The sequence below is a fragment of the Tachypleus tridentatus genome, chromosome 10, assembly GCF_004210375.1.
Source record: "Tachypleus tridentatus isolate NWPU-2018 chromosome 10, ASM421037v1, whole genome shotgun sequence".
Classification (NCBI taxonomy): domain Eukaryota; kingdom Metazoa; phylum Arthropoda; class Merostomata; order Xiphosura; family Limulidae; genus Tachypleus; species Tachypleus tridentatus.
This window is the reverse complement of record NC_134834.1, coordinates 68,253,373-68,271,068: the sequence shown is the minus strand read 5'-3', so window position 1 is coordinate 68,271,068 and position 17,696 is coordinate 68,253,373. Positions and strand designations below refer to the sequence as shown.

Below are 17,696 nucleotides of genomic sequence, written 5' to 3'. Positions count from 1 at the left end.
GTTTATACTATATGATATTCTTGCTATTTCTACTGATCTCCTTGTTGTATTATTGTAGTACAAACGTTTGAGATTTTTTTAGCGAAAGTAGGACTTTTAATCCCCATAAACTACAGCACGTAATTAATACTTCTTGTTCGTATATAAGAGGAATCATGACCAACAACTAGAAGTTTCATTTCTACCCAAAGTGGCTTTACCGCCAGCTCCCATAATCCCTGGCCCTAACTATACACTGCCGTTGTCTCCTGAGGGCTTTATCACGATAATGAGACTGCAAACACAGCGGTTCTCAGCGTCAGATATACCGTTGCTTAAGATGACACAAGCTACAACTCTATATTTTAGAAAATTTCTTTTTTTTTTCTTCGAGTGGGCTGGAGGGGAAAAGTCTATTGTTTTATAGCATAATGAAACGAATTTTCAACTTCAGTTTGACGCAAAGTTTTGTAAGCTAGTTATCTAGTTAGGCCCTTCAAGTGTACCTTGTTATCTAAATGTAATCATTGTTTGTGTTATTTGTTTCTTTTAAACGAACTATGCCCCTAGTAGCAGAGCTATATGTCTGCGGACTCAAACTGTTAGAATCCAGGTTTCGATACTCCAGGTGGGCAAAGCAAAGATAGACCATTGCATGTAGCTTTGTACTTAATTTCAAGTTATGAATCAACGAATTGTACGAATGTCTTCCTCCTCTCTCTTCCCAAAATGAAATCAGCGGTAAGTCTAAAGGCATATACATAAAACTGGGTTTCAGTACTCGTAGGGGGTAGAGCACAGATAGCCCGTTATATAATGTTATGTTTTACAACGAACATACGTATCCTCCTTTCTAGATTTCTTTTTACTTCGTTATGTATTCTAGTACGTATATTAATTTTTTCTTTATATTCAGTTGCTAATCATTGGTTGTTTAACGAAATATCTTATGACACTTGCTGTGTGTGAGTGCTTCAAACAGTAGTTTAAGTATTTTCATTATTAACATATAATTCTCATACTGAAACCAGATTTATCGTTGCAGTGCATGATGGTTACTCATAGAGCTTTTCCTTGGTGGTTTGGTTTGTCTCTTTTGAATTTCGCGTAAAGCTATACGAGGGCTATCTGCGCTAGCCGTTCCTAATTTAGCAGTGTAAGACTAGAGGGAAGAGAGCTAGTCATCACCACCTACTGCCAACTCTTGGGCTACTCTTTTATCAACGAATAGTGGCATCGACCGTCACATTATAACGCCCCACGGCTGAAAGAGCGAGCATGTTTGCTGTGACGCGGATTCGAACGCGCGACCCTCGGATTACGAGTCGAATGCCTTAACCACTTGGCCATGCCGGGCCTCTTTGGTGGTGTCTGCGGTAAAAGTCTCGTTACAGTACAATTAGATTAATGAAGAATAAGGAACTTGTTTGTCTTTCTTAAACGTACGTATTTGTTTATGTTGAAGTTAAGCACAAAGCAACAAAAGGGGCTATCTGAGCTCTTCTCTCCATAGGTATCGCAACCTGGTTTGTTGTGATTAAGTCCGCAGACATACAGGCGGACTAATGTATGGAAATTATCTCTTGTGTATTAAAGCTACATACTCATACATACTCCATATTGGATACTTCATTTACAATCTGTATCAAAATTATACGTACTTAAACTATTTTACGTATTAGCATTATACTGTCATAATATAATTTAAGTGTTCTGTTTTAAGCGTTATGGCGTACGTATTCTGTTTGGTACATGATATGCAATTGCACAAAGATATTTTGTTTATCGTATTACAATCATACTCTGTTTATAATATTATAATTATATATTCTATGTTTTGCGTGTTATATTTATACATACTTATTTTGTTTTATATATTGTTTTATATATTATATTCTCTTTCTAAAATTAGGCACATTAGCAAAAATTTAACTTTCCCTGGCTGAAGGTTTAATATTCCCTAAACCCTAAAACTGCTATTATCTCTAAACTTTCATGAAAATTAGTTTAAATTTTGTTAAATAATAAAATTATACTGATGTATTAGCTTGATTTTTTATATATTGATAGATGTTAATATTACATAAGTAATCTTTTTTTTTCTCTAAATTTCAGATTGACATGTAATCGTGACTCGTTTGAGCTTACTATAATTTCATAAGGAAAAAGTGAAATATTTTAATTAGTGGATCATTATTGCATTATAACTTTCAAATAAGCTTTTAAGCGTTAATACAATGTACTGCAAAACAAGAAAAAACAATAACTATAAAACCCTGTTCATTCAAGTAGAAATCGTGTTGTTTTTCTAACTAATAAACTGAAGAATCGTGGGATTACTAGAGCACGTGCTTTGAGTCCGTGGTCAGTTTTGCTATCTACGAGCTGGTTAATTTTACGACAGCAGATCAGTCCACGTTCGATATGTGGACGCTTTAGTAGCTAATAGAAGCATCACCTAGGAATTCATTTACAAGTGATGTAACTGAATATCGAGGTAATGTCGTTAACTTGTTACGTAAAAATTAGAATTGAAAAATGAAAGGTGGCAAATATTTCAGTTTTGCGACAATTTTAGGGATGTAAATAATATTTCTGTGTTGTAAGTTTCTTTATTTCAAATTCTATTATCCATAACTTCTAAAAAGTAAATAAACGTCACCTTTCGATAGCTGTAGATTTCGGTGATATGTACTGTATATGCATACTCTTACAAAGTTTTAAACACCTGAAAACTTCTAATTATTATGAGCATTACTTTGATAGCTACTTACGATAGTGTATTTCCGAAAGTCTATTTATATTGTTTCTGTGAGGTTGGTCAGTATTTTTGTGATAAAAAACAAAACAACATTTATTTCGTCTTCTGACATTCCAAGCTATTCCACATGTTATTTCTTTGGCTGAATTCTATTGGTTAGTTAAGTTATCGATCTCACATTTTGTTTTAACTAATTCATGGCGACTGAAACAACATCTTGAAAGGTTAAAGGTTTCATTTAATCTAAATCTTCTCATGCGGTTGATTGTTTGCCATCTAAAGGACCATAACAGAAGAACGAGCGACCCTAGAACACCTCAACATCCGGCTGTTCCAGGGCTACACGCAGGCTACAAATGTACTGTTATAGTGACAAACTCGGGAAACAAGATTTTCCTGATCATCGACCTGTATTTTCCTTTTCGTTGCTTCGATCGGGGAACACACAAACCTGACAATGAGAAACGCCAGGAGTACATACAGATCGATCAACCACAGGCCCCCGCGGCCCATGGTGGATGATTACCCCACCTCCTTCAACTCATGTACAAACGGGGCCCTGACGGCTAGTCCCCTGCAAATGAAGCGTCATGTCGAGACGAACATCGTTCACCAGGGACACCAGAATGACGTGGACTAGGAATCCAGATAGCCCTAAAGAATAAAAAAAACTAACTAGTTCTGCCTTTTGATATATTGATAATTAAATTTTCGTCATTCTGCTTACAGAATCTTGAAAGTTGTAGAATAACACGAAGGATTAATTTGTAGTTAGCAGAGGTGTTTTATTTTATTCTCAACGTAAATGAATGTATATGTAGTTGAATAGTTAAGGTACTTTTTTTGGAGAATAATATCAAATAATCTATGGTATCAAGTCTAAATAGTCCACATCTGTGTGTGAAAATACATTATATGAAGTATAGGTATAAACCTTTCTTTTCGACTTTCCTAAATTTATATCATTTGTTAAATGAAATGTTCTAACATGTAAAATCAGAAGATTTTTAATATGCAAATTATCAAGCCACATAACAACCACAGCTGATATAAAGTCGCAGTAGAACTACATTTTGGCATTGTTTGTTGTAGGTTGTATGATGTTGTTGTTGTTTTGAATTAAGCACAAAGCTACACAATGGGCTATCTGTGCTCTGCCCACCACGGGTATCGAAACCCGGTTTTTAGAATTGTAAGTCCGCAGACATACCGCTGAGCCACTGGGGGGCATTGTGTGATGCCACCTAAATGTTTTTTGGGAATAGTATGTTACATTTATTTCTACTCAAAATATTAATATACTTAGACCGTAAAAATTGGTTCAGATCGAAGAGTTAGAATATTTAAGATTGGAATATTTCTTGTACAAAATGACATTAGAAAACAAAGGAATATTAATCACCCTGGGATAAAAAAACCCACAACAAATTCGTGCCCAATCCTAAAATTGGTAAAAGTTATGTTTAAGTTTTCATTAGAGAAAAAGTGTTACCAAAACGCTTCCAAGAAATTTGATACAACATGTGAATGAACACAACATAACGAACGAAGTTTTCTTTCTTTACTCAGACTGAATAGTTGACGCCTTCTGCCAACATAGTCGAATTGGTATTACAGCGAAGAGGGTGAGTGGATACTGTGGGAATTTTACCACATGTTTCTGGTATGGAGAAACCACAGGCTTTCATGTAGTTGTGCAATAATTACCTGTTATAATACAGGAGTTATCATCCACTTCCATTACCAAACTGAGGGGGTTATAAGTTGTATTGAAACCACGAGTTGGTTTCTATCTGAAGCAATATATTGTATTCTTCACTTCCATTTTTATATAGATGAAGTTGTAAAGAGTCTTATATAGAATAGATTGTAAGGTGTGTTGAGTCCATTGGGCATAACTAGTATAGTAGGTAATATTGATCGATTAATTTTTTTTATATTCAAAAGATTGTAAGACGGGTTTATATGACTGTAAGGTGTGTAATTCAAAATTACGCCTTACCTGGCGTAGTACAGGACAAGTTTTACGTTTATTGTTATTTCAACTTTTGATAAGACTATGACAACATCTCTGGTTATTTACAGACTTGGAATCTTTATATGGTATTAAATGGAAGTATTATTCTCTTTTACTAGTGTTTTCTAGTGATATTACAGTATGTCTATCTAATCACCGGGTTATTGCGTAGATATGGAATATTCACATGGTATAAACTGAGATATTGTTTATTTATACTGATGTTATTAGAGTGGTGTTAGAATGTTATTTAATCTCTGGGTTACTGTGTAGATATGGAAGTGAAATTTCCGCGTTTTAAATAACCAATCAGGAACAAGTATGAACTTTTTTGGGTTAGAGTTAAGGAAGAGCAAGGATAAAAAATGTTTACGATGTGGTGTAAGTGAAGAAGTTTAAAACCCTTCTCCTAACCAATCATATTTAAATATTGCTATTTCAATGATTGTTTGTTTGTTTTTGAAATTCGCTCAAAGCTACACGAGGGCTAGCTATATCTTTTAGCCGTGCCTAATTTAGCAGTGTAAGACTAGAGGGAAGGCAGATAGTCATCACTAACAACCACTAACTCTTGGGCTACTCTTTTACAAACGAATAATAGGTTTAATCGTCACGTTATAACGCCCCATGACTGAAAGAGTTAACACATTTGGTGTGACAGAGATTCGAACCCGCGACCCACAGACTGCCTGTCGAGTGCCCTAATCACCTAGCCATGCCAGGCGGGATTTCAATTAAACTTATGATAAACGACTTTACTCTCGAGTATGATTTGTAAAAAGATAAAAAGTATATTAATCCCATAAATATGACTAGTATAGTATCACGTGATGTAGGGATATAGTTGAGAAAACATTTTGTAAGCTTACTTGTTTATTGTTAGTTTATTTATGCAAGTTAAACTCATAACATGACATCTAAATTCTAAACTCGAAATAATATATTTCAGATTTCATGAATCGTGATACTCATAAAGGTCACATTTATTATACATGTAAAGTATAGTTACCCAAATAGGTGAGATTACTTTTTTTAATGCATGAATCCGTTTATCCGTTCGTAGTATCTTAGTCGTAACCGTTAGCAATAAACCCACACCTAAATCGTTACATAAACAATCAAAATCTTATCCTTCTATAAACTTACATGTTTGTTGAAAACGGCTAAAGAAAATTAACCTCTAGGTTTCCCTATAACCTCTCATTACATAACAGACATTCATGAAGAAATAAAAGAAACAGTGGTTTTCTAAGCATGTGCATTGTTGATTTGAAAAAGAAGTGAATTCAACACTTGACTTGCTCCGTGATTCAGAACACTTGAAAACACAATTTATTTCTGTTATTCAACATATTTCACTTTACTGTGATCAAATTCTTTCCCTGATAGAAACGTGCTATCTTGTCGAATAACTTAAAGGTTAATGAAAACAAGTAGTCCAATCAGGAAAACAAACCATAACTGGTAATTTGTTTTATCTGACATGATGGGTTCAAGTAAGCCTGTTCGCGGTCTTCTCGCGGCCTCACTAACTAACTGGCTTGTGTTATTTGTGTTAGATGCTTCGTTGAACGAATCACGTAGCGGTTTATTAAGCGATTTTTCAAGCAAGTACATCTGATTCCATGGCAATCTGAACAATGCTCAAGAAAAAAAAGAAAAGATATGACTGTTAACGAGAAGATCAAGTAATCATTCAAACTGTTTGGTTACTAAGTTAAAGTCTGATTAACCTTTCAAAACTATTTCTTGTTAAATGTGACTATCGGGTAGAAGTTTCAACAGCTATTCAGAACTCTTTTGTGTTACATCTGCTGTTGAGTAAAGTGAAAAATAACCATTTAAAGTTATTTCCTGTTAAACATGAGTGAACAAAACATTGAGTAACCACTCAAAACTATTTTCCGGTAAATCTGTTTATCACATGGAAATCTGAATAATCATCTAAAGCTTTTATTTGTTAGATATATATGATATAGTGGAAGTTATGTAATAAATTAAAGCGATTTTCTGTTATATGCCTTTGTTAAATGCAGTTTCGGTAATTTTTTTTTTGTAAATATATCTGTGAAAAGTGAAAAGTATGGTAATATTTATATTAAATCCTTTCAAAGGATGGTTTGGTAATAATTTTGTTAAATCCGTGTCGACTGAAAGATAAAGTAATCATTCAAATATATTTCTTCTTCATTTTGGCTGCCTAGTGGAAGTTAAATAACCGTTAAGGAAGACTAACTCATGACATATAGTTTTGATATGAATTTTCTTGTTTATAATTATACATTTTTGGGTAAGTAGTATTTGAAAGAGTAAATTATGCATCGTGATATACATCATTTTATATCTATACTAACTCGGTTGGCGTTTGTTTTAAGGTGCACAGCATACGGCATTCGCACCTATTATACAGTGTGTTGTGGCACGATAAAAGGCGTGCTATTTCCACACTCGTTTGGCATTGTGTTGTGCCATGATGAATAGAAGTAATTTCGTTACTTAAAGTTATTTAACTTCCGCTTGACTGTAAAAATGAGCAATCTGTATGGTTATTTTATCCAACATTTTACGGTTTGTTGGTTTGTTTGTAGTTAAGCACAACGCTAGAAATTGGGTTATCTGTGATCTTCCCACCACGATTATCAAAACCCGATTTCTAGTGTTGTAAGTCCGCAGACACACTGTTGTGCTACTGGGGGCGCACTTTGCAGACTGACTCAACAGAAAATGTTACTTAGTCTTCCATTTGACAAACAAATTGGACAGAAAATAGTTTTAAATGGTTACCCAGTAATTTAACATGAACAGCTTTACCAGAGCTTCTAATTAATAACCATTCCCGACTTCTTCTTTCATCCAAACGGTATCCAGAATTGTTCAGACTACTATGGAAGCAGCTGCACTTGCGAGAAAAATCATTTAATAAATCGCTTCGTGATTCGTTCAATGAAGCATCTAATACAGATGACACAAACAGGTTAATGTCAGGCATAGCATGATATAATGTTAACCAGGTGTAGATATTTTTGTGTAATGAATTCCAAACCAAGAGTTATGCACCATATATAAACACAGCGCCAATCTTGTGTAGACATTAAGCTGTACACCATGCCACAACACAATGCCAGACAGCTGTAGATGTAATAATTTCTACTTCACTTAACGCCATAATACAATGCTACAACAGAAGTTAGCATAGCCTGCCATGCACTGTGTTTAGACACTTTGCTGTAAACCATACTACAACACAGTGTTAACCGAGGGTAGATATAGTATATATGCATCACGCCACAACATAATATCAACGTGGTGTGGATATAGTATGCTATGCATTCATGTCTCAACACATTGCCGGCTGTTGATATAATGTTCTGTACAACACAATGAAGGCGTTAATATATATACATTTTATTACTTACTAAATCTTGTGCCCTCGTGATTTAGGAAGTAAATATTTACTTCGTAAGATCAATTTTATTTTGAAGTAACGTTTCTGTAGGAAGACGATCGTGCACAACCAGTTAGAGATTTTACTTACTGAACAATATTTCATTGTTACATAAACAGAGGTAATGTACGAGCTACAGTTTTTCAACATTTACCGGTTTAAAAAAGAATCATTCTTTTCCAAATGCACGAAAGAGCTAAACACAAACTTTCTTAATATCTGTGCAAATGAGAACGAAAATCCAGTTAATCCATTCTAGACTATTATGTACAGAGAAAATAAAATTAAAAAACCCGACTTCGCACTACGAAATGCCTCTTTAAGTGATAGATAGTGAACTTCTAGCCCAAATAGCAATGCAAACTTACATCCTTGTTCATCAGTTTATTACTGTATTTCAAGTTTATAATTACACATTTTTCTTAATGTTTAACTATTATCTATGGCTTGTGTATATAAATCGTATTTTTAAAATTTTAGCTTGTTACAAAAATAACGGGGTCGTTAGAAAACGTGATGCTAGATTCGTTTCTGGTTTAAAACTCTTGAACTATCACCTACCCTTCCATCTACCTCCTATGTCAAGGGATTCACTGTCACTCTTCAAAAGTAGTCAAGTAACATCTAAAGCGCAACATCTATGAAATCCAAAGTTCTGCATAGCGTCAATCCGCGTCCTACCTTAATTTAGTAGTTAAAGAATGTTTAATATATATATATATATATGGTAGATAAAACATATTTCCAATTTTCAAAGGCACCATTACTATCAATTTTTTCCAGCAAGCACTCCCAGTAGGTAAGCGGTAAGCTAAAAGATTCAAAACTCTACAATTGGGAGCTTGATTCCTACGGTGGGTGGGAACAACACAGACAGTACACTGTGGAGCTCTTTGTTCTCAACAACTCAAACATCCAATAAAGAAAAAACCAAGCAAGAGTGAGTTTTGTTTAAACGATCTTCATAATACATTTCAACAATTAATTGGAAGAAATATTTTCCTACCAGCAGTCTCACACTACTTTAAATAGTACTTAAGGTAATTTTTTTTCACGGAGGTTTAACCAAGGTGGGTGGAGATTGGTAGTGTATTCTCAATCAATGCCTGCATTCACTCGCCGAGTTGCAGAACGAAGATAAGCATGCGCGCGTTGGTACACGTAACGATACAGGACTAGGACTCGTTGTGGAACAAGATAATTAAAGCCTGATATTCTGCTCTTTTCATGTTTCTCCGCATTTGTAAAAATAAGCGTAAAACAAGGGTTCTTACGAAATCTGTTTTGGGATTTCATGTCTTTAGGTAACAGTTAAATAGTGTTTTTTTTTTTTTTATCAAGGCCCCTTTCAATTAACAGCGTGTTCGTTGTTTATTTGTATTGTATTTATAAAGATTACAGAAATGTTTCTAAAACTATTAGTATCAGAGTTCACGATATCTATTAGTCAAACGCCTAGATCAACTTTCTGGACAAGAAGTGGTATATTAAACAAACTAGTACACAGTTCTTTATATATTGTTATAATGTCATTCTTTGTTTGCGGATTATTTTAAATTATCAGGTGAAAATAATATAACGAACAGGCTACTCAATGCATATAGAAAATTAAAATACTTTTAACCTATCGTAAATTGGTTAGCTGTACGTTTACACCCTGCGTAAAAATAAACTTACTTGTACAAAATATCGCAGTAACTCTTTTTATCTCAACTAACTTCCTTTTTGTTTGAACCTGCTCTCTTTCTTTTTGGAATATCTCCTAATTAACTTAAATATATATGCTCGCATCACTGATAATTAACTTAAAGATTCACGCAATCTTTTCTTTTACCATGTACTCTTGTTATAGATATTTCTAGAGCTAACGTGAACGTATCTTAACATTTTGTCCTCAAGAACGTGTAGCTCCCTCTAGCTAACAAAGCAATTACAGTATGAAAAACATAGCTTACAACAATATTATAAGGAGGTTAGAAACTTTCTCACAACCTGTCTCTAAACTTCCCCATCACTTTGAAAACGGTGGACTCAGTAGATAGCCCGATGTGGCTTTGCAATAAGAAAACACACACACACACACACTTTAAGAAAATGTTATAACTACCTAAAGTATACATATAGTGAGTATACCATCGATTCACTGTGTTCTAGGTCATAAAAATCTGTTTCTTCACAATAAAAACACGCATATTGAAGGAATACTTCATTTAACTTTAAGTTCTTTAGTACCATTAGTTATATTTTAATGGTAAGAAAAAAAGACAGTATTTAGGAAGGAAAATATACCATACAGAGCTTTACAAGAGTTGAAACAAAGACACAATTTCAATTAGCAGTTGAAATGTATACTATATCTGATGAAACAGTAACGTGTACAAAAATCATGTTATATTATTTGGGATGTCCTTTGTATCATTAAAGTTTTGTAGTTTGAAGCAAAAAACTTGAAAAGTGGATTGATTTTCTCGTCAAAGGTTTATACTATTGACAAGTATTGTTCTCTTATATTTTTTTAGTTTATGTCTGTTATACTACCAACATGGCGACGCTAGTAAGAAATGACAACACTGTTCTGTAATATACTTTGACAAATAAAAAGAAATTAAAATACTGTTTACATTGGACAAGGTTTAATTTGATAGGCTGATAGTGATTCGTAAACCAACTGGAAAGTAAAACTATTTGACAAGGATAGGTTGGATAAAACCAAGAGACTGACTTAGTCACAACAATGTATATGAGATAATTCTCGAAATAAAAATGTATGTCAGAAGGACTGGTATGGGTATTAACACTTTTATTGATAAGCAGAGAACAACGTTTCGACCTCCCTAGACCATCTTCAGGTAAACCTGAAAGTGTTAATACCTATATCAGTCGTTCTGAGATACATTGCATATGAGGGGATAGCTTAGTCAGAATATTCGGGATAACATGCTAAACCTTAGCAGGAATGTGAGGAACATAATAGCAATGATTAGCCATGATATGTAACAAGATAACTTGGGCACGAAAAGTGTGAGTAAAAAAAAACACAAAATAAGTTAAGTGTTTTTGTCCTTGACAAGATTGTTGTAGTTGCTTATTTTCCTAATGTTCTGCTTAAAGGATTTCTACATTACTGCAACTGTAGTCTACCATTCTGGTCCTAGATTTTTTTAGCAGGATGGTTTTTCTTTCCTTTATTGTAAATATACATTATATACTTCCTCGTGTGAGATATCTAAGTCTGGAATACTTGGACGTTTTTTTTTTTTTCTGTTAAGAAACGAACATTAAAGCCTAATGTGTAGACGTGTTGCCTCGGTCACGTATAGATGTAACGGATGGGAGGATTTACGGAAACAGTTACATACTGAACTAAGTAAAGTAGAACAGAAAGAAAAATGTACATATATATAATTAGTTATTTATAATTAATTATACTTATCCTAAGACATTAGTATTAGGCCTATTATTTTTTCAACATTGCATTATTTATTTATTCATTTAGAAATAAATGTATCATAGTATTTCAATCACATTGGGTCTACCACATCTAATGACACTTTACGCTCATACTGTCATGTCAACTAAGACAAAACAAACACTATAATAGGGAAAACATTCTTTGCATAAGTCATTTGTTAGAAAAGCTGTTATTATGGTGTGAACACCCTTCCTGAGCTAGGAACATGATTATAACTAATTATACTTGTAATAATACATTAGCATTAGGACTGTTATATTTTTTAAACATGTTTTATTCAGCTCCTTACGTTTTCTCAAGAACGAAAATAATGTATAATAGTATTTTAACCACATAATGTGTGCCATGTTCACTACCAAAGATGTTTCGTTTAATGGAAAGTTTACCAGGCCGGCTTGAACACAACAAACACAGTAGTGTTTGTTTTTTTAAACTCATAAAGTAGGTAAATTACTTTGAAAAATATACTTACTATTCTCTGTGTCAAATACTTGTCCTTTATTGTGAGCTTTCGACCATTTTTACCGTAGCATTCACCGGGTTACAATGTACTGAATAATATAAATTAATTTCTCTATGAAACACTAGAAACATATGTTATGTTGTACTCAACGCCATATAATATGTTAATTTGGCCTCTGAAAATTTTATTCGTCAATTTAATAACTTTGATTGTATTTTTCACTTTATTTTATTTGTCTTTAAAAAATCATATTTTATGTAGTTATCATGCCCAATAATTATAAAATGTATTAATTAATATTTATTATTTTATTTTCCTAAGAAATACCTATTGCTATTTTTAACCCTGAAGCATAGGCGAAATATTAGTTTAAATAAAAATATATTATTTTATATTTACTTGAGTGTAAAGGTCGTTTTTTCTTAACTTTTATCAAAATACTCATTTCTGTACTCTTTATTTTTTTATGTTTATTATACTCAAGTAATTTTTCGATAATTTTTAAATAACAAATATTTAAAATTAAGAAATTTATTTAAAATATTTTTAAATAACAAACAAGTAATAATACTTATATTTCATTGTTAGCATTTTTTACATAAGTTAACGACTTATACCAGATAACACGCATTGTTGGGATTGTTGCTTAGATACTTACTTTTAAAAAGTATTCTACCGAGAAGCGGTTTTTATTTCAGTATATTATTGCCTGACAAAAGCCCCAGTAAAAGGTTGAGAGTTCTCAATTAAAGGAAGCAGGTATATGAGGAACAAAAGTTGGTGTGAACATTTTTGCATAAATTTAGTTGTCACACAAACAAAAAGAGCTTGGTGTTTGTCTTTGTATCTTTCCTCTTTGAGTAGATTGTTTTGTTTGCTGTTTACACGAAGAAGTTTGCCAGATTAGTAAAAAACAATGGCTCTAATCTTTCGAGCCTTTTGCAATTGATATTAACACATATTGTTGTATTGAGAATGAAAGCGTTTGATTTCTTATGAAACATTTGTGTTCAGCATACACTATGTTTTTAATCGAGACCGACTTATTATACACGTCGCAGTAAATTTCCTATCGAGCTTCTTGTTTTGTGGAAGAAAGTTTGCATGTTTTATCCAGAAAATGTTGGTTATTTTATCTATTCTTCAGTTAAAAACTGATGCAGAATCAGGTATATTATTGTAGCATATACGAAATATGTAAAGCAATAACTTTACTAGAGATTTCTAGTTGTTTATGAGGCGTGGGTTAAATAGTCAATAAACTTTTATCGTTTTTGGTCGAGTCATTAATTTTGGAACACACAAGTGTTGTTAACCGTAACATTGGTGTGCACCATGATTATTTCAAATAAAAATGAAAATGTCTGTTGTTGGACATGCTTTTCTGTTCGAACTGGTTAACATGTTACAATGTTTTTTGAAACAGTATTGACTCAAGAAAACTTTCTTCATTTTATGAGTTTGTATTAAATTTAGATCTACTTTATCCATCCACAGTTAACTAAACGTTTCAGAGCAAACTTTTATCATCAAATGCTTTAACAAATTTACCTTCAGTACATTTACTAACAAGGATATAAAGACATATTTTTGTTGCTAAGCAACATAACGTAAGAACTTTTGTTAGAACATTCTTTACTTCTTTTCTATATTGCTGCATGTGAAGTTGAGCGTCACTTATCTAACAATATCTACACAACAATTTTAACAAAACATTGTCAAAATGATTTAACACGTATTTCACACAAAACGTGTTTTTCATGTAATATCTGTGGATATTTCGAAGCTGGGCGTGACCTTTTGACCAGCGTACCAGTTTTTGCATCAGAAATTACGAGGTTCGAGTCTATGGTCTGAACACACTAAGTACCTTCAGCTGTGCAAGCATTATAAGAGGTGACAATCAATCTCTCCATACGGCTACTCTTAACCATATAGACAGTGGGTGTCGTTTACTGGTTACTCTGTCTATGGTCAGCATCTCAAAATTAGGAGTAACTGTGCTTGAATTTTGAAGTCTCTGAAAAAACTGCTTCAAATGGTTAGCAGAATTATTAACGCTTTGATATCATTATTTACAGAAGTTGAAAGGGTACAGAATTAAGGATAATTTCAAAACTGCATATAGTTGACAATATGAATGCTATATGTTCTTTCTTATGGCTAAACTGAATGCTGTTGAAACGTAATTGGACGAAAGCTTCTAACAAGCACAGACTAAAAACTGTCCTAGTCTGTAGTCTAAGAGCAATAGAAACACATTTTTCTGTTCCATGAATTTTTTTCATATTACAGTATATTTATAATTGAGCGCGCTATAAAGCTATCTTATAGATGTCATATTCAGATTTACCATAAAAGTAAAGTACAAGGTTTTGAGAAGATTTTTCTCTACTTGAATTGGGTTATGTATTTTTGGTATTATGCTGATGAACCACAACATTAACATATAAATAACAACGATCTGAACTCAGTCTGACACCCTTTATGTTTAACAAAGCGTAAATTACACAAAGATTTAAGTTGTAAAACATTTTAGAGGTGTGAAACATTGTGTATTTGTATTTTTTGATACAGCTATTATTAACAGATACCCTGACTTTTTTCGATTGGTTCTCAGAACTGTTTTTCAGTTGGCAGTGAGATATGCCAAATCTTAATTCCTTTTGCACCATATTACCAGTTAATCTTTTCGTTTACAGGCAAAATTCTAGTGGTATAGACTTGTCAAGATGACCGTGAACATCGCTGGCGTGATATCCGTCATCATTTTTTACATTCTCATCTTATTGGTGGGAATTTGGGCTGGCCGAAAGAAGAAGACATCTGCCGACGATCTGGAAAGTGAAGAAGTCATGTTAGCGGGTCGAAATATAGGATTTTTTGTCGGAGTTTTTACAATGACTGGTAAGTTTTTAGTAGATCAAAAAAGAGTGAAGAAAGAATTGTATTCAAAACTGAAATAAAAAATAAATGTTTGATTTGTCATTTATCTCACGTTTATCATACCAAGGTTTTCATAAGTTCAAAAATCAAAACTAAAATTTTATTTGTATTCATATATATTTGATATTAAAATCAAACTAAAAACAAAATAAATATAATTGAAACAAGAATATATGTATATATATATGTGTGTGTGTTCTTATAGCAAAGCTACCTCGGGCTATCTACTGATCCTATCGATGGGTATTGAACCCCTGATTTTAGCGCTATAAACCCCGAGACATACCGCTGTACTAGCAAGTGACTGATATATATATATACAAAGTTTAATGTGAATGTGGTCGTGCACACATGGGTCAAATTTGAACAAAAGAGAAAACTTTGCATTAGCTGAATATATAAATTATTTTAGACATATCATCCAGTGGGGATAAAACGGTTATTTTGACTCAAATGAATAAGACTACTATATCACAGATGCCACAGATAATTTGATCTTAAATATAGATAAAAGGTAAGAAAATCATAAAGTCGGTAGGTGGCGTGATATATTTTTTTAAATCTTAATCTGGTAGTCATGCCTTTTGTACTTATTTAGCACACAGAAGATGATATGAAACCATGATGAAACATGTAGAGTGACCTTTATGACCGTTGATTGGCTTAACTGAAAATTTTAATTGTGTCTTATAGAATGTTGTTCGTTTGCGGATTTTCATATATATGTGCTCTGAACGTTCACATCATTTTGAAATATTTATTTAGAGCTTGTTGGATAACATACTGAACTTAGCCTTTTGTATTATGGAAGTAACACTGCCAGAAAAATCACTTCAGTTTAGTTTTTGTGAATATCATAGTGTTATAAATCAATGCTTTTAAGAACATTTTTCTTCATCAATCTCAATGCTAAAATAACCATTTGGAAGGTTTCAAGCTACTTATTGCAAATTATTAAAACCGGTAAATATTATAGATAACTTTCTGGTTGTATGGCGATATATATATTACTTTTGCTTTAAGAAATCTAAATAACTTTTTGAATTATACTACAGGTAGGTAAAATAACAAACGAATGATTACAGTATAGTTTACTATATACTGTTTTAAGATTTTTTACATATCAGCTAAAGAACAAACTGCTAGTATATTACAGTACAATAATAGTATTTTTTCTTTCTTTGATGGAACAGTTAACTTTTTTGTAGTTTAGAATTAACACCTTTGCTCTTATATAGATTTTCAACATAAAAGTGGAAATTTAGGCTGGTCGAAAAATGATTTTTGATGAAACTTCAGATAGTGAACAAAGTGCGTTAGACACAAGAAATATGCTTACAAATATTTTTTTTTTAACTGTTACTTTAAGAATATGGTAGGGAAAATAAAGATGTCTTTTTATACTTAGCAGTATCTGTTCAACATTCATTATTTAAGTTTCCACGTACCTGTTGTGTAATATGTATTGATAGTGTTAGTTTGAAAATATGAAATAAAGTATGTCGTACACATAAAAATAAACATCGCCTAAGACGAACAACAAGAATAATGCTATACTTATTTCATTAAAATTTTAGGTAGAGCAGACAATGTAGGTTTGATAAATCTAATAAAATGCAAGTGACTGTTGACAAAACCAGACGTTTAAACTCTATACTGAGGCCTTCAGATACAAAAAGAGGTCCTGAAGAGAGCCTTAGTATGGAAACTGAAACGTCTTCATCTTTTCTTTCAACAGACAGTTTTAGTTCATTAAAGTTTCGAAATTTAATATAATACTTATTTTAAAAATAGATGTTGAAATGATCACGAATCTTGTATTCTTTAGACTGCAACCGCTTAGAAACAAGCAAACAAAAGCAATACTTGGGTAAGAGTGTGTGTGGATATTGATTACTTTTACTTCATTAGGGTCTAATAAGTAGCACATAGTATAAAGAATGACAAACTTGTTAATGTTATGTTCGACTAAATGTTGACTTTCTTAATGAAGCTTTACTGTAGTAAGTATTGGATAATTTATTAGCAATGTTTAAACTAACTACCTGAAGGACAAAGTCGTATGACTTAAAGAAAGGAAGACTTCAAACCTAATGACGTTGAAAAAACTCAAATAATTGCTCTGGATTTATATGTTTTTTTTCCTTTTTAACAAAACTGTTTAAATATTAACATGTTCTTTATGTTTTACATATTATTTCAAACTTTATAAATATGTATATATATATATATAATTTTTTTATTTGTTAAGTAATAAATTGATTATTGTTTTGTTTCAGCTACCTGGGTGGGAGGAGGATATATTAACGGAACAGCAGAAGCTATACACGACGATGGACTTGTATGGTGCCAAGCGCCGTTTGGCTATGCTCTTAGTCTAGTATTAGGTAAGGGCATTTTTCTTATTAATATTTTCTTCTAAATCCTAACTCTTGTTTACCCTTTACATGATCAATAACTAAGACTTCTTTGCACTAATTAAATACGCTCATGATATAAGTTATTTCAATTTCATAAGGAAGAAAATGATTGTGTAATGTTGAAGTACGCAACTCTAGCTATTTCTTAAAACATTAGCTAAAGTCGCTGTGATTATCAAAAGTCGAAGTAGAA

The 17,696-nt window shown here is 32.6% G+C and overlaps 1 protein-coding gene across 10 annotated transcripts in view; it reads left to right on the top strand.

Moving 5' to 3' along the window:
• LOC143229491 (high-affinity choline transporter 1-like) overlaps nt 1–17,696 on the top strand; it is a 115,143-nt gene that overhangs the window by 72,439 nt on the left and 25,008 nt on the right. For 6 of the 10 annotated variants that reach the window (XM_076461878.1, XM_076461873.1, XM_076461879.1 and 3 more), the window contains 2 exons: nt 14,840–15,044; nt 17,363–17,470. In XM_076461878.1, the coding sequence (XP_076317993.1) occupies nt 14,870–15,044; nt 17,363–17,470 (283 nt within the window). In that variant the 5' untranslated portion in view covers nt 14,840–14,869. Of the gene's footprint in view, nt 1–2,094; nt 2,477–8,985; nt 9,143–14,839; nt 15,045–17,362; nt 17,471–17,696 lie in introns of all 10 variants that reach the window. The other 4 variants (XM_076461880.1, XM_076461874.1, XM_076461882.1 and 1 more) reach the window with 2 other exon arrangements.